Genomic DNA, 27,008 nt, shown 5'->3' with positions numbered 1-27,008 from the left:
AACTCTAGTGATGAAATCTTAATTAGATTTTCTTTTCTTTTTTTTTAAGCCACAGCTTTTTGAGAGTTGATTTTTGTAACGGTCCACAGGGCTTGGGCTGAGAAATAGGTCACATTACCGCCTGAGAACACTGACCAGGCAGACGCACTTGGTGCAGTGTGGGACTGGGAAGCTAAAGATTATTCCCTTCCAATTAAATCTGTAGCAGCTTTTCCTCCACCATTTTATAAAGCCTGAGCAATATGCTTACGAAACACAGAGAGTAAATCGGCAAATGAACCAGAATGTCTCAGTGTTTGTGTGTGTACCTGACGTTCCGGAACAGATTGAATGATGCGGCGCTAAACAGGACATTATAAAACCCCACATCTGTTGCTTCGGTTCTAAAGCACTGGACGTTAGCCTTCTCTAACTGGTAGAGGGGTTTAGCTTTCCAGACTTTTTTTAAAAGCACACTCCCTCAACTCTCCAAACATCCATCACGACCTCTATATATAGAGTTGTAGGCTGGACCTGAAAGGAAGAAAATGACACTCCAAATAGACGAGGCGAGATACCGTCCCCATAATCCATGTAGATGTGTGGGAAGTGGAGTATGTGTCATGAAATCAATTAACTGGAAACTATGCGTTTTTGTGTGTATGTGTGTGTGTGTGTGTGTGTGTGCGCGGTTCTCCCAGCACCGGTGGTGTGTCACTTAAGTAACAAAGTGTCACAGATAACAGCACGCAGCACGGCGATATATGTTTTAAGGGTGCTCTCTGGGCGACTCTGAAGCCATGAAATATAGATACTATGATTCAGGAGCGCTTGCTACTTTTCTTTCTTTCGCTTTTACTTTCGTTACATAAGCTGGCACATTACACAACATTTTTGTGAATAATTTGAGCAGTGCCAAGATAAGATAATGGGAAAAAAGCACAGCCTACAACAGGGATTATGTGCCCTACCACCCAGGCAGACTGAAAAGCAGATTTATTTTTACCTTTTTGCATCGAGCACTGAGTTATTCAGTCGCTCCTAACATCTTTAAACAAACAGAAAAAAAGCAAAGTTAAAGAAGATAAAAAAAAAAGGTGCTGTCACAGATGTTGTCAAATTCCCAGCATCTCAGATGTGGATTCAATGGATTGTTTCTAGCTTTATATAAAATGGAAATTAAATATTATTTTCATTCCTCTGCCTCAGTGAAGGGTAGAACAGAAGAAAAAGAAAATCAACCACTAGATACGTTAGGTCTCGAACTCGAGATCTGGAACACCTGTGGGGCCTGTTTTTAGGAACACACAACAGCTACAGCCGTTGCAACACTTCAAACACCATATAAAATGCATGAGCTGTCATAAAACTAACAAGAACCCTACCCTGCCAGTGCTCACAGACTGCCTCTGGAGACCAGTGACTACATTAGTGATGATTTCATTACTTCATGTTTGTGAAAGTTCACACATTTGAATTACTCCTGAATGGGAGCAGGGCCAATCAGAGAGGCTCTCTCTGACTGTTTGAATGGGTGAGCAGGTCAGGCAAGGGGCTGGCAGTGAGCTAGGAGATGGCGGCCAGACAAACAGAGTGGCAGAGGGAGGAGGACTGATGAGCCAGAGAGAGATGTGGGCAGCAGGAGTCAACACTACAAGCACATAGACCTGCGCGCGCACACATAACTCACACACACACACAGACGCAGTCACGCACGCATGCACACTAGTGTTAATACTGACACACACACTGGCGTAAATATTGTAGCAATGGCAGAAAATGTACACTCTTTCACATACACAATACGGTGTGCACACACAACATACCCAAACATACCCTCCTGCACACACACACACACACACACACACACACACACACACACACACACACACACACACACACATCAAACCCTACATAAGCACCTCGGCCAAGACCCAAAATGGACACACACACACACACACACACACACACACACACACACATAGTACACACTCCACCCATGCTTGGGGGAGTCTGGGGACAAGTGCTACACGTGACAGAGTGTTTAGCGCTGCTATATAAATACCCCTGAGAAGCTCAGGGCTGTGCCCCCCAGACTGCCCCGCTCATTAGCCTTAACCTGATCCCTTTGACCGTGCCACTTTCCACACTGACACCCATTTGTGATTGTGTGATTGTCTATCTGCCTCTGCCTTTGTCTGGGATGCCTCTGAGGTTGGCCACACAAAAGCGCTTTGTTTTTTTCCCCTTTCTCAACGTGAGGCTGTTTTCCCATGTCTGTCAGATTACAGATGGCTGGGTGCTCACGAGGATAGATGAGACCGCATGGCATTATCGCCCATTCAGAGGATTGGAATGCCCACGGATGATGCCACAACCTCCGGAGGCGGCTCCCTCCCAACACTGCCCCTCATCCCAGCCCCTCCACCCCGCCACCACGCCAGCCCTGGTCGGTGTTCTACCCCCCATCTCCGAACCCTCCCCAGACGCAGTTATGAGAGAGATGTAACCCCTGCTAAGTCCACATTAATGGGCTCGACGAAAGCCACAGATTTATCTCCCGTTTGCCGGCGCGCACTCACAGAGAGCCTTGCAATCTGTGGGCGCGGATCACTAAACTGTGAAATTGAAGGACGGTGCCTGTGCGTGCGTGCGTGCGTGCGTGCGTGCGTGCGTGCGTGCGTGCGTGCGTGCGTGCGAGGAGATCAAGGACTGCAGATGAGACGACAGCAGGTTGACCGACGGCCAGCATTGGCCTCCACTGCGAGACCCATCTGCAGAGGGAGAGAGGCTGTCCCATTGATCTTCCTCAGGCTGTCCCACTGATCTTCTTCAGGCTGTCCCACTGATCTTCCTCAGGCTGTCCCACTGATCTTCCTCCCTGCTGGGCCTCCAGTATCGGTGAGGGCCTGGATTACCTCACCTCGCTGGTTCTCCTCCATTCTTATTTGTGGGGCGCAATCACTGCGAGCTGCACCTGTACGCCCGTATCCTCTCACACCGAATAGGGGTCAGGTTTTATTATGTGTCTCTGCCGCCTCACTTGTGAAGAAGACAACCCCCCCCCCCCCCCACACACACACACACACACACACACACACACTTTTACATGCACACTGGTATTTTTACGGACTTGTTGAAGGCAAGTCTATACCAATTTCCATTGACTCCCTGGAGGTGGGCAAAGACACCCACACTATGTGTGCCACCAAATAAAAAACTAGACAGTCATAAATGTAAAAATAGCTTTGCCGTTATTTGTGTTATTTATGAGTCTAGCTTTGCCGTTACTTAGGTTTTCTCACTCAGTTCTGTGTTCCTCTTCACCAAGTGTTATAAGCGTATAACAACATGAGTGAGTGTGAAACAAGGAGATGTTACTTTCAGCAGCAAGGCCTGAAAAAGTACATGAGTTATAATAACTATACTTATACAGCACTTTAAAACAGGATGTGCATTTTGAGGCGCAGAAAACACACAAGGCCATAAACCTTGTGTGTCACACCTAACCAGAAGGGCTTTAAGTGGAGGTGAGAAGTGTAAACAGTGCAGAGGTGGAAGAGGAGGAAGGGAGAGAAGGAGGAGGAGGAGGAGGAGTAACTCACGCAGGCACTGTGTGTGGTCCTGGAAGAAGCCCCCCTCACAGGCGGCCACGCACTGCCTGTTGCTCAGCAGCAGGGACCCTCCACACGAGGAACACTCAAAGTCGTTCTCACAGGTGGCACAGCCCGGCTGGCAGGCTGGAGAGAAAGAAGGAGAAAGAGGGAGTCAGAATGTGTCCTTTTTAAACGTTTGATCACAGCAAGCATAAAACATCGTCACATAAACAGTTTGTGTGAGCGGAAGACTGAACGAGAGCGCTGATAACAATCAGGTAACAGACATTAGGACAACCACAGAAGTTTGCTGGCCTTTAGGGAATGCCCCTCACCCCCACCAGGCTAAAATAAGGTAACTCCAGTCCTCCTCATCCATTTCTCCCTCAACATAACCAGGGTGCCTCCCTGCTTAGGGGGACATGAAGCTAATTAACCTGACTGGTACGTTTTCCACCATCTGTCATCGCAGAGATATGCAAAGGAGAGGTGAGGGCGAGGGGAGAGGTAAAGGAATCTGGGGGTGGAGGGGGTAGAGGAGATACAAGCAAAGCTTCATCCTTAAAAACCCATTGCTTTATCTCTCCAAAAAAACACTCAGGTCCTTCAGGGCTCGATTAGATCTTTAGACGGGAGGCATCTTTTTTTTTAATCCTTAAGAAACGTGTGCAGACTTGGAGCTCTGGCAGGAGAGGAGAGGAGAGGAGGAGAGGGGGGGGGGGAGAGGAGGAGAGCAGGAGCAGGGAGAGGGAGAAAAAGAGAGGGATTTCCCACCTATGTCCTTCAGCGCTTCATCTTGTTTATCACCGATGGTCTGCCAACATCTGCCTGGCCTCTCTCCTCACTTTAACGACTTTAATGTTGAAAGGTGACTCCTCTCAAATCTGCTCTTACGTTAGCGATCCAAGTTCACTGCTTTAGCTCAGGGCTGCCATGTCCCCTTCAGGAATTATCGGTCAGGCATTTGACTACCAGACTGGCCCACACTTACACTCACTTGCCCAAATATTAACAGAAGGAACTTGTTGCTCAGATATTAACAGAATACAATTGTTGACTGACTGTTGCGTTTGTGTGTAACATTTTGAGATGAAATATTTAAAATTCAGTCATCATGTTTCATGCTTCCCACTAATTGCTGCTCCAGCAGTCATACGTGCTAAGGAATAACTGGGTCAACAAATGAAAGGATTTATTTCCCTGGAACATGCATAAACACTTTGAAGTTTAACACAAGCATGTGCACACTCCTATGATTCACATCAGGGTCAGTGGAGCTCGTGGATTCCATTCCATTCAATGAGAGCGGACCTGGTGGATTCCAACTGTTACCAGCTCTGTGAACAATATGGTCCGTGGCATTTCTTTTGTGGGTAGGTATTCAGTAGCCTGAACCAAAGAAGGCTTTTAATCACCTGAGACCTGGGCTGGATGTTATGGAGAGAGAGGACAGAGGCGAATAGAGAGAGCCCAGAAGAGAGGAGCTGAAGTGGGCTTAGCTCCAGCTACAGGGGCCTGAGAGGCAGTAACATGGTCAAACTCATGGTGGCTTGTAAGTCGCTACCACTGTGTGCAATAGTTTGAGCAGACCATATGAGTGGTCGCAGCCAGTGGGATGTAACACACAGTGGCATGTTATTGTTAGCAATAGTAGAGTTGAATTTGCCTGCATTATACCACATGTGCTTAGCCAATGTTTCCACAATAGGCCACGTTTTATTCGCTGAAAAAAACTTACTATACTGCCTGTCCATAATCCATCTTGGTGTGTGTATGTTTAGTTATGTGTTTGTGTATGTGTGTGCGCACGTGCATGTGCGTGTGCATTTGTGTATGTATGTGTGTGTGTATCTGTGTGTGTGTCTGTGGGTGTGTGTGTGTGCGTGTGTTTGTGCATGTGTGTGTGCGCGCGTGCGTGCCTGCATGCGTGTGTATGTGTGTGTTTGTGTGGGAGTGGGACTGTCGGGAGAGCAGCATTATCTCTGCAGCAGGTGCAGCCGCTTGCTCAGTGTGTCACCTTTGCACTGTCTGCCGCTGGAGTGGAAGCCGTGGGGACAGGCCTGCACACAGTGGCCGCTCCACACCAGAGCCCCGGGGTCCTTACAGCTGTCACAGTGCTCCGGGCTCCTGGAGCACGTCATGCAGTCCTGGTTGCATGCCACTGTAATGAAAACACACACACACGCACACGCACACGCACACGCACACACGCACACGCACACACACGCGCACACACACACACAAATACACACACAGGCGTGCACACATACAGACACATTAGGGAAAAAAGGAAGTGAGAGTTGAGACCTTTGTGTGACACCTGCATTAATTATGCCCATTCAGCGGGAGAATCGCTTTAAGTAATAGGCCCCTGACAGATAGAGTGAGCGGGAGATAGTGAAAGAGGCAGGAGAAGTGTGAACAGGAGGAGGAGGAGGAGTGGAAGAGTGGTGGAGTGGAGAGGAGAGGAGAGGAGAGGAGAGGAATGAAATTGAGATGCTGAGAGTTTCCTGGCCTATTGAAGCTCTAATTGGATTCTAGTGGTGTCCTGATTATCTGTGAGGTATTCATTACCTGCGGAGAATGGCCCCGCTCTGGCGTCTGAGCCCGCCACCGTGAGCCACCCCGCCACTGCACCCCCCCACCACCCCCGCACTCGCTCGTTTAATCACGACCCCCGTCACCTCGCCGACCACGTCAACCACTCAGCACAAATGTTCCCTCTCTTTTATTATTCATCTGTTTTTGCTTTTACGCGGCCAGGAAGAGGACCTGCCTGCCTGCCTGCCTGCCTGCCTGCCTGCCTGCCTGCTCGCACAGGGAGACTGTTAAAGCGACTAGTCCATGAAATCAGTTAATTAATCCCAAGTGGTCTTGCAATTGAAGCACATTTCTGATGTAAATGAAGAGAGAAAGAGGGAGAGAGGGAAGGAGGAGCGGAAGAGGAGGAAGAAGAAGAAGAAGAACAAGAAGAAGAAAGGATGGCAGGTAGGAGCTGGGGGAAGAGACAGGATGAGACAGGATGAGACGTGGCACTCGGCTCGCCCTTCATGGCTGCTGTTGAATCAATGCGAGTGAGCACCCAGTGACAGGTTACAGCAGCGATCGAGAGGCAGGCCTCCCCCACATCACATGTGATTAATGAAGCTAGGACGCCACGGCAGAAAGAGGAAGGGGGAGATTGGAAGAGAGAGAGAGAGAGAGAGAGAGAGGGGTAAGACGAGAGAAAGGGGGAGAGTTGGGAAGAGAGAAAGAGAGAGCGAATACAGTTCAGGGCATTGTGACTAACACTTTTTTGCACTTAAGTCTGCTGGGAGTTGAAAATCCAATTATCTGTAAACAATCTCGTAAACAACACTAGCTCTGTTCCCTTTCCCCCTCCTCTCTCCTCCCTCCTTCCATCCCCCCTCCCCTCTATCCCCATTATATTTCCATAACATACTTACACATCCATGCACCAATCCACTTAGCCACCCCCACACACAGAATCCTAATTTCTCATGCATGTATTTTTTTACCCTTCCGACAGCAAAAATAAACTACATCCTCCACAAACCCAGCCTGCGCTGAGCAGAAAACACGCCATGGCCTCCGCCACCTTATTTCTCCTCCACACTTGGCTATTAGGTTTCTGAGCTGTCACTGGGTCCCCTGCTAAAGAGTGCGCTGTCAGTGCTTTTCTCCCATCTAACCTCCTGATAAGGTCGCCCAGAGAGAGAAAGGGAGGGAGAGAGAGAGAGAGAGAGAGAGCGAAAGAACGAGAGAGAGAGAGTTAGAGGGAGGGAGGGAGAGAGAGAGAGAGAGGGAGGGAGGGAAGGAGAGAGAAAATTGAAGAGCCTCAGTCTTCAGGGACCTGCAGGACTAAGTAGCCATGGTATTTAACCAGAAGGAAATCTAATAGCATTCATGGATTCATGCTACTGTTTTCTTTTCAAAACAAGGAGAGAGAAGGACAGAGCGCAAGAGAGTGTGTGGAATAGAAGAAAAGAAAGAGTGAAAGAGAAGAGGAAGAGAGTTTAGCCAAATATACAGCATTGCATTGGTATTTTTTTGCAATTTCAGCCAACCCACAAATTAACCCATCAAAGAAAAAGGAACAGTCAAATAACCATTTTTGTAAAAAAATGAGAATACTTGAAAAATGTTCCAAATAGCATACCAACGAGGCATTTTCTCTCTTTTTGTTCATTGCTCTTCTTGTTTAATTTAAAATCAGATCAATATACCAAATACTGAACACAGCCTTTCTACGATTCCGACAGACCTGGCCCAAAATCGATGTCTCGGGCACAGAACACTCACCATCCTGGCACTCAGGGCAGCACTGCCCTTCCACCGGGACGGACAGCGTGCCGAGCGGGCAGGTGGGGCATGAGGGCTGGTAGCAGGTCACGCGCCCCTCCCGACACTGGCACTCCCGGCAGGGGCCCTCTCTGAACTTCTCCAGGTCCTGAAGGGCACAGAGAGTCAGGGGGGATTGAGACGAGGAGTTGACACTGACAGGTCACACAGGCAGAGAGGGCATGATGGGGAAGGTGTGTACTTACGGCTAGACGCCTCTGACTCGGCTTCCCCTGCCCCTGCAAAAGCAGAGCACATTCAGGTAAGTCACGGGTGCATTTTGTGCCTGGTACCTAGGACGCTGACGACTTGACGCTGCTCTGTTTAGGTTGTTCTGATTTTATTTACAAATGTTTTGTTTTATATTTAAGAGTATAGTTACGATTTGGTGTATGTAGTAGTTTTATTTTCTTATTTATTTTCATAATATATTAAAAACCTTACTTAAAATGACTATGTATTCTTGAAGGAAGAGGAACTCTTTCCTGTTTGGAAAGTAGGTATACTGGACCCTAGCGTGTTCTGCTAACCATCTGGACTAGCTAATTAGCACAACAGAGGGGTGGGTGAGACCTCCTGGGTGAAATCTGCTGCTGCATTTTACTTCCTGAAGCAAAACTTTCTGCTCCCCTGTGGTTCAAGTTGAATATTAAAGACATCCTCACTTCAGTGATGGGGAACGTGGGGTAGATTTCAATGGACTGGTGGGTTTTAGCAGCGATGGTTCCGATGCTAACGTCGGTGCGTACCTGTTGTTGTTGAGGTGTGTAGACACAGGAGCTGAGCCCAGCTTTACACTCTGGACAACACTTTCCTGGCAAATGCACCAGCTCCTCCCCCTTCAATATAAGAACAGATGAAGATACTTATTACAAAACTCATGCAGGGATAAGTACATGATAGGGGTGGATTCACAGTGATGTGGAGGGTGGGCTTAAATGTATTGCAAAGTCTATCAAGACTCTAATCACTTAGGAATGTCGAATCCAATTTGGTTCTTGACAGTTAGTTTTTTCTCGTTCTCTCGTTCTCGTTCTTTCAGAAGGCTAATCTGCATTCACGTTTCTTTTTTCCATGTGACCTTGGCTGGCTCTCCCATCAAGCTTGTCTTGGAGGGGGTGAAATACAGGACATTACTCAGTTTGGAACCTGACTGCAAGCCTCGACTGGGAAAAAAAAAAAATGAATTATTCAAAAAAACCTTGTGTTGGATGGCACAGGTTGTCACTGTTCCACAAAGCAACATCTGTCACTTGGCGTACAACGAAATGACGCCATGGGGTATTTAAAATTCCAGCAATCTCATGTTTCCCAAGCACCCCCCCCCCTCAAGAACTACTAAGTGATTCTGGACGCGGAGGTATTGTGCTCCTCAGAAAGGGGTTCATGCCAGCTTTGCCTGCCTGACAAATTACCCCGGGCTCGGCTTACAATGGCACGACCTTTCTAGAGCTGCGGCTATATGGACCCGGGCCAAATCAGCTGTTTATCATTAATGAGTATTAGCGGGCCATTCTTTCCAAGCGCTCCCCGTGATTTATTAAGGGGCTCCCAACAACCACAATTTTCCAGTCATTAATTGAAGGCCTCCTTTATTTCAGACATGGTGGAGTGGGGAGGGGGGGTGGTGTGAGTTGACTAAAGATGTTTATTTTTACCGTCGCCACCTCCCCTCCTGTCCCTTGTCCCAGGTTAATTCATGCCCTTGCAGTCGGGGGCTTTGAAGAAACGCCCCCGTGCGAGCACTGTACTAGTCCTACAAAGGAAATCTGTCTGAGCGGGAGATATGTGAATGTAGGCCATTTACCGCCCCCATTGCGCTAGTAAACAATGTCTTCTAATGATGTGCAAATGTTATCATGGCTATCACGGGTAAGTATGTGTAGGTATGTGTGTGTGTGTGTGTGTGTGTGTGTGTGTGTGTGTGTGTGTGTGTGTGTGTGTGTGTGTGTGCGTGTGTGTGCATGTGTGTGCACATGTGCATGTATGTATGTTTATGTTTAGGTGTGTCAGTATGTGTATGAGTGTGTGTGTGTGTGTTTTTGTGTGTGTGTGTGTGTGTGTGTGTGTGTGTGTGTGTGTGTGTGTGTGTGTATGCTATATATGTGTGAACGTTGGGTCGTACCGGCAGGCAGGCCTCCATTCGGCCGCACTCGGCCCGTTGACACAGCACCTGGCCGCGCTCACACAGGCAGAACTCACAGCCGGTCCCGTTCCACATGTCGCCGTGGTAACGCACTGCACCCTCGTACAGGCAGGTGCCTTTGGCGGCGGCACACTCCTCACAACACTGGCCCAGACGCTTCACTTTCGTCTCGCCCTGACACACACACACACACATACATACAAACACACACACACACACAGACACATAATTTAGAAAACATACAAATACACACACATTCATAAAATATACATACACGTGTACAAGACGTGTGTAAACCCCCATATGTGCGCGCGCACACACACACACACACACATAATATGTATATACACATATATTCACATAGAAACAAAAGATAAACACCAAAAAAGAAAACCCCACATCACCACATAAACACAGGCACGCACACAGAACGAGGAAAGGAGCACAGATCTATATGATTCAGCAGAGAGGACTTAGTGTTCAACCCACTGAATAGATCTCAGGGGCTCAACAAATGCTCCATGAGAACAAAAAAAGAGAAAAGCAAATCACTGCCTACTGTGAAATGCCCCACAAAACTGTCTCTTTTCTCGCTGAAAAACACTGTTTATTTTCTGATTTTTTTTTGGGCATAGTGTCTGGCGTTCTCTGACGTCCACCCTGGCAAAGTAATTACAATATCCCTGGGACCAAATTGCTTCCAAATTGGCATTAAATTGATATAATACTCAGGTCAGTACTCAAGGGCATTCTCTCTCTCTCTATCTCCCTCTCCCTCTCTCTCTCTCTTTCTATTTTCTTAAGTCCTAATAACTTCTTTGCCTCTGGCGTTTTTCACTGAGTGGCTGGCCTTCTCCGCCTGTGTAACTAGATCCTATGAGAAGCACTTGGTACCTTGGTGCAGGTGAGTTTGGGGCAGGTCTGAGTGTGACAGCGCGAGTGGCCCTGGTCGCACACACACGTCGCGCAGCTGTTCTTCTGCCACTGCTCACCATGCTGGAGATACGTGGGAAAAGCTTAGTTAAAACATACATAGCACATAAATGCAACCACATGAAAAAAAGACACACACACACATCAAACACACTCAAGGTAGACATAGACATTTTACACCTTTAAATCTTCTGGTGCCTCATACTCTCTCTCACAACCACACACACCTACTCACATACACACACACACACACACACACACTAATATAGACTTATGGGGAAAAAAACCAACATCACAACCAAAAACCCTGTGCCTGCGGTGGAACAAATCTTACATAGGTATGTGTGCATGTCAGGGTTGCAGTGCAACACATAAAATAAATGAAAAAGAGAAAGAAAGAGCGAGAGAGAGAGAGAGAGAGAGAGAGAGAGAGAGAGAGAGAGAGAGAGAGAGAGAGAGACTGTGCGTCGGTGTCCTGGTGAAACCTTCTTGCTGCAGCCCACATTAGACAGAATGCTGGGCCCACTGATCAAAGCAAGGGGATTCCTCCGAGTGAAGGAGTGTTTGCTACCAGAGCAGCGCTCCCTACGCACTCTACCACACCGCCCTCAACCCAGCAGCCTGCTGACATGCTTACAGCGGGAGGAGGGTGGGGGGCTACACAGAAAATGTGAGAAAGCGAAAGAGATACGTATAGAGAGCAATGAGAAGAGAAAAGGGAAAGAGAGAGAGAGACAAATAGAGGCAGAGGTAAAGATAGAGTGAGATAAAGACAGTCTGTATGCATGAATGGAGAAGGAAGTAGAAACAAGACATAGATGAAGGTGGGGAGAAAGGGGTGGTAGAGGGGACTGAAAGAGAGGAGTGGAGTCAGGAGTGTCACCTGAATCAAACACACCCTACTTTCCCCAGTAACAGAAGGAATGGTGAGGTCACTTTCTCTTTCTCTCTCTCTATTGCACACAGACACAGACACACCCACCCACACACACACACACACACACACACACACACACACACACATTCACCTCCACATGACCTTTTCCATGTAGTAACTTCAGATCTGTGCTCAGATGCGCTAACCCCCCCCCCTCATTCTTATCCATCTGTGAGATAAACCACACTCTCCCACTCCTGCAGGCCTGGCCAACGTTACCTTATACTCCTTCCCCGACGCCAGGCAAGGGTTGGGCACACACTGCGGGCAGCACTGTCCAGGCTGGATCACCAGGTTCTCACTCTGTGGGAATTAGATGGGCATGGTCGAGCGTGAAAATGGGCAAATGAAAACAGCCCCCGTGTGCAGCATTTGTATGAGAGCTCTGTTAGCACTTCCACAGAACCAGATGGGGATCAGAGTATCGGAGCACTAATGCTAAGAGGGTTTCCTGTGTGAGAGTGTGTGCGTGTGTTCGCGGAATGCAAACTGACAGGTGACGAGCTGTGTGTGCGTGTATGTGTCTGTTCGTGTGTGTGTGTGTGTGTGTGTGTGTGTGTGTGTGTGTGTGTGTGTGTGTGCGTGTGTGCGTGTGTGCGTGTGTGCGTGTGTGTGTGTGTGCGTGCGTGTGTGGTGTGTGTGTGTGTGTAGGTGAGTGTGTGTGTGTAGGTGAATGTGTGTATGTGTGTGTGTGTGTGTGTGTGTGTGTGTGTGTGTGTGTGTGTGTGTGTGTGTGTGTGTGTGTGTGTCTGTGTCTGTGTCTGTTCATGTGTGTGTGTGTGTGTGAGTGAGTGTGCGTGTAGGTGAGTCTGTGTGTGTGTGTGCGTGTGTTTGTGTGTGTTTGTGTGTGTGTGTGTAGGTGAGTGTGTGTGTGTGTGTGTTTTTGTGTGTGTGTTTGTGTGTGTGTGTATGTAGGTGAGTGTGTGTTTGTGTGTGTATGTAGGTGAATGTGTGTGTGTTTGTGTGTCTGTGTGTGTGTAGGTGTGTGTGTGTGTGTGTGAGAGAGAGTGTGTGTAGGTGAGTGTTTCAGTATGTGTATGTGGTTGCTGTGTGTGGAGGAGAAACTGACTGGCTTGCAGGTGATGGGCTGGCACTCAGCTGTGGAGCACTGGACACGTCCAGAGAGGCACTGGCAGCTGGAGCAGGGGCTGGGCCTCCACTCCTCCCCATCCCTATACTCCAGACCCTCCCACGAGCAGGACGCTGAGAGCGGAGAGAGGGATGGAGGGGGAAGGAGAGGTGGGGAGAGGCATGGGGAGAGGTAGAATGAAGGAGATACAGGGAAAAAATGGAGAGAGAGAGGGGGAGAGAGAAGTAGAGAGGGAGAGGAAGTGGGAGAGAGGGAGAGAGGTAGAATGAGAGCAAGAGAGGGAGAGGGAGAGAGGGGGCAGAAGTGAGAGGAAGAAAAATAGAGAGATGTAGAGAGAGAGAGTGGGGAAAGAGAAAGAGGGAGAGATAAAGACAGAGAAAGAGACTGAATTACAGAACCTCACTCAGAGAGAGACTTCAGATAGGATAGGGACAGGGACAGATTTAGCCAGCTCTAAGTGTATGTTGAAAAAATGATGAGTGGCTGGGAAAAAAATCAATTAGTAACAACTTCACTGCCCTACTCGCTATTTTGTACTCTTTAAATGTATCCATTAGCATGGCACTGGGAACACACCATATATGCTTTCATTTGTACATGCACACACACACACACACACACACACACAAAAATACACACACACACACACACGTACATCCCTGTTGTTCACAGCTCCTCTAAGCCACATGAGGCCACTACGGCATACAGCGGTGAACAAACAGCGCCAGGGGCTTTCACACACGGGCCTAGCACTGTGTGTCTCCATGTATTAAAGAACAGCTAACTAAAAAAAAAAAAAAACAAGTGTCCTTACACCCTGACCGCTACAGCAAGGCTCAAAACAAACCCATACACACTCACCTGGGAACACATTGAAAGGGGTTCACTGTATGTCAATAGAATGAATAAAAGCATACAGCATGGGCATATGCTTTATTCAATATCATAAAGAATTCAGGTCCTCCTCAGGAGTCATAAACACACCCTGGGCAAACACTGAGGGGCAGATGTACTAACATGCCAGCGCCCGTTTTAGGCATAATTTCGTCTCAATGTGCGCCTAAAGACATGCCGTGGTATGTACGAACAGGCTGCACATCATGGCTCAAACCGCATTCTGCCCAATGCAGGAACGCTTTTCTGACTTGTGCATATGCATTTGTGGAAGGGAAAAGAGTTTTGGGCAAAATGATGGGAGGAGAACTGCAAGGAGTGACCGATTACGTATTTGGTTGATTATAGCTGCATAAATAGTCAATACAATACAAATACAAAAAGTATTTTGAGTGTTGTAGAATTGCTGCCCTGTATTATCTCTGTTTGATGGCACGTTATTAGCATGTCTACGTTCCAAATTTGCGGGTGCTGTAAATTACGGTTAGAGGGAAATGATATGTGCTGATCATGAGATGAAAGGCGCAGCGGGCACTTTCTGTAGACTGACCAAGTCGCTGTGTATGTTGCGCTGCGTCAAATAAGAATGGAGATAAAAAAAATTGAAAAAGGTAATGGAGCGCCCCCGTCATAAATAAACCCTACGAATATCTGCACTGAAAACATCTCCACGACCACTCCTCAGATGACCAAACTCTGCCTGTAGATTCTCTGGACAGCATCTTATTTAATTTTTTTTTCCTCCAATCTCTGAGCTGTCCCTTTGGGCTAGATGTCTGCCACCCCTGTTGGGAAATCTCCTGCCCGTTGCATCAGTGAGTTCGCTGATGTAAACAAGACTCCAGCTAGCGTCACTGTGAAATGTGTGGAGCTGCTGTGTCCTCTCCTCACCCTTTTTGCACTTCTTGACACTTGTCCAAATAAGATGTTAGATATTTGTTTCGACACCTGTCTGCGGATGCCATTGCTGTGGCAGTTTCTGGAAACCTGTGAGGCCAAGTGTCAGGTGAGAGGAACGGGAGGGGCCCTCATTTGATAGACCGATTTGGTCGTGACATTCCACAAAGAAGGGCATTGCCTAAAGCTATTTTGTTTACTAGGGCACATTCGTTTGGTAATATCAGAACATGCGCACAGACTAGTCATTCACATTCACTTGCTGGTCGCTTGGTTTGCGTTGAACATGGAAGTGATAGTTTCCAACGTTTCCTAATATTATTTAAATCTGTGCTTGGTGTGTCACGTTCCTGATTTCCTGACATACCTTAGCATACATACTATACATGCTGTGTTAAAACTAACATGCTTGATAAGCATACATACTAAGTATACTATATAGAAAAACAGGAAGGAAAAATAGCAGAAGCGCATACTAAGGGGAAAAATACAACAAATAACAAAAACACCCACATCGAATATTCATGCATAAGTAATGCTCAATTCTCAGATCTCAGAACAGATGTATCATCTGCACATGATTAACGCAGGTGCCACACTGGAGCATCTGCTCCCATCACCAACGCCCAGCCACTGCAGCAGAGGCGGCTGGGTCCCCCTACCTCCTTGGCGGGCACACTTGGGACAGCACTCCCCGGTCGGCACGAAGGGGCTCTCATCAGGGCCGCAGCTCAGGGCAGGGCAGGGCGGGGGGCTGCAGGAGACTTTCCCTTGAGAACAGACGCAGACAGAGCACTTGGAGCCGCTCCACTGGCTGTTGGGCTGTGGGAAAAGATCGAAGGAGGACAGAGAGATGGAAACAGGAGGGGAGAATGATAGAGTTAGGAAGAGAGAGGGAAGCGAGAGGGGGGGAGAATGAGAGAGGTAGGAAGAGAGAAGGGGAAGAGAGAGGGGAGAATGATAGAGTTAGGAAGAGAGAGGAAAGCGATGGGGGGGAGGAGTGGGGAAGAATGTGAAAGTTAGGAAAAGAGAAGGGGAAGAGAGAGGGGAGAAAGAAAGAGAGGGGAAGAATGAGAGAGTTAGGAAAAGAGAGAGTTAGGGGTGACGAGAAGGGATTATGGGAAAAACGTCAATGTTTACTCTGAGATCTACGTCACCCCTGCTCTCCTCTTTCTTAAACCCATTAGCTCTGATTCAAACCTCCATTGTCAGATGGATGAGGTGGCCTGGAGTTACCCTAACAGCCCCCCATCAACCAGACCCTCTCTATGTGAGGCTCATTTCAGCAGGGCCCTGGCCCTTCAAACCCCCAGGTCCCCAAGTCTGAAAAGCAAGTTGATTCAACCCCGTAAAAAAAGCCACTTGAGCCGACAGCTACACCGGCTGAATCTTAAACAGCAGCGACGGCAGCGGCAACGGTGACAGCCAACAGACAAGAGTGGCTCAGATCAGTGCGGCTCAGCGGGTGAAAAGTGGAAGTTAACAAGACAATTGTGCGTTGGTGTGGAGAGAGAGAGAGAGAGAGAGAGAGAGAGAGAGAGAGAGAGAGAGAGAGAGACATTGGCCCACTACTGCCCAGCAGAGGAGGGGTGGAAGTGGTAGGGGGTTTGTCTGTCTTTCACTTGGAGAGTTGTCGGAGGGAGAGTCTCTTACCCCGTAGATGGCTCCTTCATGCTGACAAGAGGCGGGAGACTGTGGGAAACACTCGGGACAACACTGGCTGGGTGGTATTCTCAAGCGCTCTCCCTGGAAACACATTCACAAGCACAGGCCACTTAGTCCCAGAGGAAGGAACTTTCATTGTGGGGCAAATCTGTAACTTCAGTTTTGAGCATGATTTTGGCTGCACAGTTGATACGTTTAAACAGGAACACTAGTAAGGTGGTTGTGATCAGTGATTTCCAAACTACATGCTAGAACAATTATTAGTTGCAAAGAATGTGTTACATTCCAATTACCTCACAAAACATTAGGAGAGGTCGGGTGGGAACAATTGCAACATGCATTGCAATCAGCGTAGCTAGCAAGTGAAATAGGCAAGCCTTTTTTTTGAAAATGTGACACCCTTGGTTGGTAATCTAACTGGCAGTTTAAAAAAACGAATTCTGTAAAGACTACAACAAATATCCTTATAAACTATTTTGGTTTGAATAATGCATAGCTATTGCCGTAAATGTGACCTAACCCTTTCAAACTGGCATGTCACAACTCAGCCTCAGCCACTATTACAACTGTCCATAACACTGACCCCAAGGCACTCACCGCATTTTGATACAAATTTGAGAAAATGTAAGGCATATGTGCTGAAATTAGTGAAGTAAATATAGACGAAAGATGTATGTTGCATACATGTTAAAACGAAAGGTTGTCACTTATATGGATATTTTGCAACAAGGAACAAAACAACAAAAAGTGTTACATCTGTACCTGGTCTGGCCTAAAATTAAACTGAAACCATTTGCGGTGGACATAACTTAATTTAAAAGTTTCAGGCATCATTTAAGTACTGTATACCCAACTGGTGACTAAGGAACTAAGGAATGTCTGGTCTTCTTCTTCTTTTTCACCTTGCAATGAATTGTGGTATAGTGGAGAAAGGCAGGCTCTGTTGCTGTATACATCATTTATACAGTTTGCAGCACACATGGGAATTTTATAGTGCACCATATAGTGAATACAATGTACAGTTGATAATTTAAAGAGCACTACAAAATGGCTGATTTACTATTTAGTAAACTATAGGGTGAGTGAGTAGACATTGCAAACCTAGCTTATGTTCCTGTATTCAGATAGAAGTGGGCTTTATGCCAAAAGTCGTGATAAATCTAACCTAATATTCACTGGTAATGCAATTGTTGTGCAGTCAAAGCATCAAATCAATTCAAAATTGACATATAATTAATTATGAAATATATTTCCACATCATCATACGGTACTTTTCTTCTCTCTTTTTTTCATTTTTATTTTTAACTAAGTTTTATAGACTGTCTGAACCCCACCCCCATGAATCAATCTGAATGCCAATCATGGACCTGATATTTGTTTCCGAATAATAACAAGCAAGAAACTTTGTTTGAAATATCTGGTTCCATTGCATCATTTGTGCTTTCCTGAATAATGGATTCTGATTCGGGTACATCCCTCCAGACTAGTCTCACAGTGCCAGATATATAAATAACAATATCCAGAGTATTTCACAATTTGTGCCTGAAGACAACTGTGGGTGTAATACTGGGTCTACATGTGGGTGGGAACAGTAGCGGTACAGGTTCAGGACAGAGACAGAATATGTGCTATTGTTAAGTTATAAAAGAACGCTAGAAGGAAAGACAGCATTACATTACTTAAAATATGTTAAATGAGTCGTCTCCGAACATACTTCAGGTCCTAAAGTCACGTCTACCCCCATGTGTCTGGGATCAGACAAACAGAAACCAGCAGTTTTACACCAGCGTCATAAATGTCATGGTGACAGATAAAACCTGAAGCATGGGGCTTTAATGCATCCATCAATGAGGTCACCAAATGCCTCCATCCTCTGCCAAACGGTTCTAATAATGGTTCTCTTACCCTCTGGAAGTCACACTTTGGGTTCTGGCAGCGTAGAGGCTTGCAGATTGCAATGTCACTGTGGCAGGTGCAGTCTTGGCAACTATCTGGCCTCCATGATGTATTGTTCTGCAGAAAGTGGAAAAAAAAGACATAGTTCACTTGGGGGCTGGATTTACGGCCGGTACTCATGGAAGGTTGTTTTTGTTCAACAATCACATCAGCTTTAATCTATTGGGAGGCGCAGCCAAGACGGCCCGAAGGCTTTCCGCTGTTCCTTTGCCTGGGGAGACAGGGCCGCCCCGTATGGGTGAATCAGATAAACAGCAGGAGGTGAATAAGTAGGAGGAGAGGAGAGGAAGAAAGGGAGTAGAGTGGAGGAGAAGAGCTGCCCTTGGGGTGCTTGTGGCCTCTTCACCCCCATAATGCATGGTCTGAACCAGGCACCAGTCACGCACACAGCCCTCAGGCCAGAGGAGATGATCTGATTGCTAGACATGACATTACTGCCCCCCCACCCCCCTCATACACACTCACACAAATACACTGCCATAACCCCACAACCACCTTGACTCACCCGGGTCAGTCTCAACAGCCACACAAAGCCTGTCATTACTAATGCATTACCAACAATGTCCAGTCAAATGGCCAGAGGCAAGGAGAGGCTCGAGTTCAACTTCTCTCTTTCTTTCTTTTTTTTAAGAAAAGTGATAGAAAATAATATATTGGGAGAATAGAATCCCTGGCCTCAGTAAACATACCTATGCCATCAGTGTTGATTGATTGACCACACAGATAACCATCAGGTTAACATGTTTCAGCTACAGTGTGTGCTTGTTCTGGTTTGTACCTTTGAAAAAAAATGAAAAGGGGAAACAGGTTCGCCTGTCTCCAAGGGCCAATAAATTCTGCATCCGTTCCGTCACAGACGTGAACCCGTGAACGTGATCACAGGGTGCCACAGTGCTGCCTGGGACTTTTGAGAGGGTGGTGACAGTTGCAAATAGCAGCGAGTCACCTGCAGACGGGACAGATGTCTTCATAGGGGACGAAGACCGAGACGAGACGAAAGCGGCTCTTTGACGCGCTGGCCCTATGTTGGACCCGCGGTGTGTTCAATAACACAGCGGGGTATACCCGGCTGTTTGTACGCTATTTGAAATTGTGGAATTTGTTGCCCCTCCAGAAGATGAAACGAGATGTGACACATAATAACAGGGGTAATATTACAGGAGAAAATCAGTTTATTCTTCTGGGAGAAGAAGGCGAGTTTTTTCTTTTTCTTTCTGGCAATGCTTTTCAGCAAAGCTCAGGAAAACAAGTAATTACTATGGCGATACTTGCTGACAGATACAAGTTTTGTTTTCACCAGCAATTCTCAGAAGAACAGCTGCTGTATCTTTTTAAAACAAAATATGCTCTGGGAATGAACTCATATTTTCTACTACCTCTGTTACAGTATTCCACTTCAGGAGGCCTGAGAGACTGTGTTGTATTCAACACTCAATAGAAGTACAGAAACCTTTGGGGGTGGAGGGGCTGGAAAGGATCAAGGAGAATTCTGATTTTGCATGTAAAGGACACCAACCCCCCTCCCAACTGTGAAACAAAATTCCAAGAAGTCCCTCTAACTGAGCTGGCTATGGCCCTGGGTGATACTTACTAATTTAGCAGATGCTTCTATCCTTAGCGACTTGGTGAGCACAGTACAAATATGTACTGAGCTACAGGTGTATTTCATAGCTTACAGTTAGACAGCATTTCATCACTTACTCATCAAAGCAACATTTCACATTACTTGAGAAAGACTTTGTAACACCCTACATTATATGTCCTGTATTTAGATTATTTTGCCAGGTAGGAGATATGGAACTTCTTCAGTAAATAAAACATAATTCAGTGGCGACAAGCTGGGGATGATGTAAGCAAATTTAATTTTGCTCAAGTGAGCATCATATTTTCAACTATTGACCGTAACGCTGCTATTTCTGTACAGCCACATTTAAAAAGCTGAACTTCACATGAACTTATGGCTAGACAACTTATGTTAGGGAGTGCACCCAAGAGGGAGGGGGGAGAGAGGGAGCAAGGAATGGAGAAAATGAGAGAGAGAGAGAGAGAGAGAGAGAGAGAGAGAGAGAGAGAGAGAGAGAGAGAGAAGGGAGGGGGAGGGACAGAGAGAAACAGAAAAATATGGCTTGGACACTGGATACTGAAAGATGACACAACTGATGTCTACAGCTATCAAACATTTCAGAACATAAAAGTATCTCACACTGAGAGGCGATTTAGGGCTTGGCGGCTTTCCAGTGTGACACACAAAGAGCAAAGACAGCTTTTGTAAAAGTTCAATACCATTTTTGGAACTAAAGTTCCTGCCATGAGTATGCGAGTTCCCACAAACAAACACAACAAAGCATTTAGCAGAAAGAGCTGCAATAGTCGCTCCACAATGTCAAAGAGTCAATATTGCATTGATGTCTGAGGCACAATGAGAGCATTTGTATTTTTATTTATATTTTTTCATCCCAAAAAAAGACCAAACTCACTACCATAACCCCTCAAGGGTAAACATTTCCACTTGATCTAATGATTATGAGACGTCTTTTTAACTGTATCTACTGTGTTGTGGCTTTTTTCTAACAAGCAACAACCTTTGTGCATTTGAATACCTACACAGCAACCTATTTTTTGTGTTTTTCAAGAAGACTCACTTCTAAGCATGCACACTGTGCTCCTACTGTATGTAGGTATGCTGAGGACGCGCATACATGAGTGTGTGTGTGTGTGTGTGTGTGTGTGTGTGTGTGTGTGTGTGTGTGTGTGTGCTATGTAGAGCTGTCACTCTGAGGATGGAATATCCCACATGCCTTGCGCAGCTTCCTAAAAGAGGAAGAGGAGCTAAACATAAAGCCGGCGCCCAGCCGGCCTTTCTAACCTTACCGTTCTCACCGTGGCGTGACGCAGAGCCGGGCCAAACTGAACTGACCACAACACTTTTAGCCCCTGAGGGCACGGCTCATTATAGCACGACCATGGCTGCCCTTCAGGTATTTTATTCCCCTCCTCCTCTCTCTCCTCCCAATCACCCACCCATAGAGGCTTTTGTTTGACATGAGCACAGGACAGATAAGGGCTTGAGATCGAAGAGTGAAACACAAGAGAGAGAGAGACAGTTGGATGACTTGGGGGGGGGGGGGGGAGGTCGTTAAAGGCCGGAGTTGGGAGGTGGTGTGCTGTGTCGCGTGGATGGTGGATATTCTGGCTGGCTATGGATGGATTCTCTTGGCTATGAGTGGAGGGCCAGTAGCAACACCCAGCAGTCGCCCATCCCAGTGGTGCTGAGTTCACCCCGCAGCATTCTGGAGCTGATTAAACAGGAGCCCAGAGGTTAAGTGTGGAGTGTCATCACTGCTGAGTTCTGACTTCACTGGACACCTCTCACACCGAGTTTCTCTCACTCCCTGCGTGAAACACCACCAACATCTCGGCTATATCTGCATTTCTTGACAAAAAACACCTCTATCAAAGAGGAAGCTTTCAGTTACATGAATGTATTTAGCGAAGGCTTTTGTTCAAAGTAATTTACAAACCAGCGAGGCCAATTCTTCCACAATTACTCTCCGTGGGAATTCAACCCACGACCTTAGCGTTATAAAAGCCATCCTCTACCAGCTGAGTTACAGCAACACAAGACCTAGGGTTCATTGCTTACATCAATCTGATTCAACGTTAATTAAAGGGCAGGCGTACATTTAGAGAGACCCTGCTGTGGCGTCACTAACAGGCCAGACTCTGACCTCTCTTTCCTCTGATGTCCAAAAGTCTTACGAGGGGAAAAGAGGCAGAGAGCCAATTTCCAAAAAAGAGCCGGCTTGGTAACTTAGCTAAAATGGAGCTGGCCTGAACCAAGGCGGCAGCGGGAACAGGAGCTAAACCTGCTCAACGGGACAAATTCGATCAGGAGAGCGAGTAAATCATATTTCTGGACGCCACATTCCGGTGGAATACAATCTGAGAGTCTCTAGTTGTGGTGGACGGTGGACGGTGGACGGTCTCCATATAGAACATTTCTCCACGGGAGGCCTGCCGCAGCTGACACTGAGCATAAGCCCAAAAAATAAAGCTATTCTGCAAAACGGGGCAGAATGCAGCGAGCACTTTGTCACTATTGGTGCCACTGCCATACCTGGAAATGATAAGACAAAATAAGGTTAGTGTTAAGGGTAGTGTGCTTACTATTGCAGTGAGACAAAACAAGTGGTAAGCCAAGTGGCACTGCATCCCCTAGTCGTGTGCCTTCACGAGCCAGTGTCTGTTTGCTTAGCAAACGAATCAAACTTCTTAAGTCAAAGTGGCTCCGTATTCCTGGGAGCTCGGCACCGTTCTGAATGCCAGGGACAACAGCGGCATCCATGATCCATGGTTCTATGAATAAATCTCCTCTTAAAGACATTCAAATGTATTCAGTCGCTGCAGTTTAATTGCTTTTCCCACAACTTCTCCCTGTGCTAGCCGAGGATGATTATATGCTAATTTCTTGCAAGGCAAGCGGTGAAACTGAGAGACTGCACTTAAGTGAAGGACAAAGAAATCTATGTGTCAACGCGTTTTGCGCAAATGTTCGCATCTTACTTTGGAAAATGAAAACAGCAGCAAACTTTGTAAGAACAGCTCTTGGTTTTTTTGGGGGGGGGGGGGGGATCATAAGTTCAGAAGGGCATACTGATTCAGACATAATCCAGTTGAAAGAACAGCCTAATTTCCCCACCCTGAAGATGAGACGTCTGGGACAATGTGTTTGTGCAAACTCTATTATACTCATAATGGGCACGGAGCTATCAGCTTTCCACACCAATTCCAGAGCCAACGGGGGGGGGGGGGGACAAGCTGGGTGATATCACCTCATGAATAAACCTCCCTTCAGCCAATCTATCTCCCCATAGTGACTGATGGTATACATTAGAAAGACACTGTATCAGCGAGAAGGCTGCATATCTGACAGCACTGAGCTGAGATCAGTCTTTTGTACCAGCAGGAGCACGGCGTCAGCGTTTAGAGCGCCGACATCTGCCCGTGAAAGTATGAGACACAACACGGTGAGCCGCGTGCGCTTTGAGGTGTAAGTGGATACTTCAATGAGCGCGGGGAATGTGGAAGCATTACTGGGGAAATTCAGAGGCCCGAGTGAACTTAGCGGAAACACCTGTTGGAAACGGTTCGGCAAACTGGTGTTTAGGATCTGACAGTAACTCAAGCCCTGGCAAAAAAAATTGACAATTTTATATTGACAGGTCATTTCTGTGTGTGATATGTGTTTGCATAATGGGGGAAAAACAGCAGTCAGACACAAAGACCTAACAGTTAGGGCTGACCCTTACATCTGCACGGTGCTTCTTTAACTGCTGGGTTTTATGTGGTAATTTTGCACAAATCAGTTTAAAGAGCAGAACAGACAGAGCGAGAGACAGAGAGAGAGACAGAGAGAGAGAGAGAGACAATGAATAATGTTACGTAATCCATCATCTCCTAAAATTAAATATATATTTTCCACACTTTGTGGCTGACTAAAGACAGACTGTTGAGTAATTCTGTTCTTCTGTTTAAAAGTTTTATCTCATTCTTAAAACATGGCAGAAGAAAAAACCTTGCACACCCTTGTACTATCTTGCTCTGTCCTTCCACAAGTCTACAGCCAAGCAAAATTTCATGAAGCGTTCATCGAGAGTGTTAACCTTTGTGTCAGCACATCTGAAAGAAGCCTCCCTGTCCTTCTCAATATGAAGGACAACGCAAAACCTTCTAGTTACTTCTTTATAATTAATGCCAACGTTATAACTTTAAAGTACATGTGGGATGCATGGGAATGGACAAAATCCATCCCAAATCTACCATTCCATTTATTTTAGTAATGATAATAATGCATGTTATCTTGTAATGTAATATTTAAGAGACTATGTTGACCATCAACCCTTGATTTATTTTCTAACAAATCGACCTCTGAGTATTTGTAAAAGTTGAAAAACATTGAATGATGAAACAGACAACGTTTATTTGTATTATTTTTTTCATATTATTTCATTCATGGATGAACTGACTTTTCATCTGGGTGTTTTGGTATTCACTAAAGCACTGCGTTCAAATTAAAGAGATTTCTCCACTTCACTTCACCACAGTGCCATAAGCATAATATTTTTTGACGCGGAACATCACGGGGAACGAACAGACAACCGCATCAACATTTGAGGAACCTGTACACTCCATTTATCCGACCTTGTCTTGAGGATTCCTAACAAACTCCGTATCCCAAGAAAATGTCTGGATGGTGTTCTCACAAAGGATTCGCTCGGACACGAAAGTGATGTTCAATTATTCACCACAAATCACTCCAGCCCTAAGACAACCACAGGAAGTGTGAGTGCAGATCAAGCAGAGAGGCTAGCCTAGCTGTCATGCTGGAAGACAATGTTAGCAATGAGCAAAGCCATAAGCAATTTTTTGTAGCCAACTGTCAGGAATGCGGTGACTCCATTAATGTTTAACGCATGCCGGTCTCGTGGTTCTACCACTGAGTCGAAGTTCTTAGCTAAGATGGAATCAATAATGGAGCTCCAAACAAGAAGAGTGGATAGTGCACAGTGAGAAATGGCCCCCGTGTTTTACAGTTGTTCCATTGTTCCATTTTAGTAATATAAGATTGAAATCTCCTGGGCAGAATTCTCTTTGCCCTAAATGGCGGGATCATACAGATCCAGCTAATCAGTGATCAGGCTACCATTGTAGAAATGTCAACCTACAACATTAAACAGTCTAAATCCACTGTGGTCAGCTAATGAGATAGCAAGATGTTTTGGCTGGGCTGAAAAGTGGCTGGCTGACATGGCGAGTAAACAACTGTGGCATTAGATCAAGTTCCAGGCCAGGCTCCTCCGCTGTCAGGGCTGGGATGAAGTGTGTCAGCCCCCACCCCATCCCAAAAATGAGGATGTGTGGATTTTAGTAAGTGCACCCTTCCTGACAGCTTCAGAGTATCCAGGGCAGGAAGTGGGGGCGGGTGTAGCATGTGTGTGTGCGTGTGTGTGTGCGTTTGTGTGCGTGTGTGTGTGTGTGTGCACGTGTGTGTGTGTGTGGATGGGATGATGGGTCATTCTCGTGCTCTGTAGCAGGTGGAAAAGTCAATCTCACACTTGAAGAGTCAGGACAAATGGCAGCTGAAGAGCGTGGGCCACTCACTAGGGCGGCAGACACCAGACAGATGGGCCTGTCCACTCTCAGCAGTTCTTTATGCTTGCACCGCATTCACACACCTTCAAACACACACACTTCACAAGGATGTACCCTCTCTCGCTCACACACACACACACGCACACACGCACACACGCACACACGCACACACACACACACACACACACTCACACGCACACACACACACACACACACACACACACACACACACACACACACACACACACACACACACATTCATACTCAAATACACACAAGCTCACACCAAAACACAAACCCAGTACAGAGTAGAGTACAGAGGCTCGAATTCTTCACACCATTCGGGCTAAAAATGGACAAAAGTGACAAGGAGAACTGAAGTGAGAAGGAGAAAGAGAGAGAGAGAGAGAAAGAGAGAGAGAAAAACAGAAACATTTTACAGCAGAGCTAAGAGGATTATACGCATATGTTTGGGATTAAGAGGGAGACTCAAGGTCATCTATACAATTCACTTTTCATTCCATGTAAGAACACCTCTTCAGAGGACTTCCACTTCCAGACTTCCATGGGTCAGGGGCCTCTGAAACAGTGGCTGACTGAGAACGTGGCTGTTTCCCAGGCCACCATTACCGCCATGACACACTAATCTTCAGACGGCCTGCCCTTCACACTGGCAACTCAGAGCAACCAGTGGCAGATTGTATTGCTATATTTACAAGAAATCCAACTAAGGAAGTGTACTTTTCATTAAAAAAAAAAAAATTAAATCATTATCACAAGGGCCCTGAGGCTGAAATTGTCCAATCTCAGTGAGGAACTCTGGGTGGATTACTTTGTTTGTTCTAATTCAAACTCCAAAATTGCACCATTGAAAAAAACACAGACATAGTTAACATGGTTAAAAGGTCCGAGATTATATTCTCAGTCGCTTCAGAGCACGGAGTATGTGACCTGCTATTACAAGCATCAGTGCCATGTAATAGCGCTAATAGGAGAACATGCTTTCCAGCTGGGGAGGTACGCGCTTGCATGTTTAGATGTAGAACAAGGCTGTGTGTGTGTGTGAGTGTGTGCGTGTGTGTGTGTGTGTGTGTGTGTGCGCGTATGTGCGTGTGTGTGTGTGCAGGCAGTTCTCGTGCCCTCGGGTGCCTGTGAAGCCAGGTACGCAATTACGATTAAACATTTCCCGGCGCGCCTCGCAGGCAAGCCCTCGTAAATCTGCCGGGTGTAATGGCAGCCCTGGCAGCGATGATATGAGTGCGGATTCCTGCTTGAAATGTTATTTCAGTGGGGGTGAGGGACGCTGCCACGCGGACTCCCAATCACAGGCTCCTCCCGCACAGACTCACAACCAAACATGGAGCCGCGACAAAACGGGGTCAGAGGAAGCCAGTCGTTTATGACGGTGTCACTAACACTATA

General features: G+C 46.6%; 1 protein-coding gene across 1 annotated transcript in view; it reads right to left on the bottom strand.

Annotated features, from left to right (window-relative positions):
- Positions 1-27,008, bottom strand: part of fras1 (Fraser extracellular matrix complex subunit 1) — a 109,196-nt gene that overhangs the window by 60,630 nt on the left and 21,558 nt on the right. Inside the window, exons 3-14 of the mRNA XM_031570638.2 lie at positions 18,384-18,491; positions 16,467-16,559; positions 15,476-15,635; positions 13,002-13,135; positions 12,152-12,235; positions 10,957-11,058; positions 10,042-10,236; positions 8,666-8,755; positions 8,123-8,155; positions 7,878-8,025; positions 5,593-5,736; positions 3,585-3,719 (exon numbers count right to left, since the gene is read on the bottom strand). Coding sequence (XP_031426498.1) covers positions 3,585-3,719; positions 5,593-5,736; positions 7,878-8,025; positions 8,123-8,155; positions 8,666-8,755; positions 10,042-10,236; positions 10,957-11,058; positions 12,152-12,235; positions 13,002-13,135; positions 15,476-15,635; positions 16,467-16,559; positions 18,384-18,491 — 1,426 coding nt within the window. The remainder of the gene's footprint in view (positions 1-3,584; positions 3,720-5,592; positions 5,737-7,877; positions 8,026-8,122; positions 8,156-8,665; positions 8,756-10,041; positions 10,237-10,956; positions 11,059-12,151; positions 12,236-13,001; positions 13,136-15,475; positions 15,636-16,466; positions 16,560-18,383; positions 18,492-27,008) is intronic.

This window comes from Clupea harengus, chromosome 7, assembly GCF_900700415.2.
Source record: "Clupea harengus chromosome 7, Ch_v2.0.2, whole genome shotgun sequence".
Classification (NCBI taxonomy): Eukaryota; Metazoa; Chordata; class Actinopteri; order Clupeiformes; family Clupeidae; genus Clupea; species Clupea harengus.
Note: the sequence above shows the minus strand (reverse complement) of the source record. Positions and strands in the feature narration are given on the sequence as shown.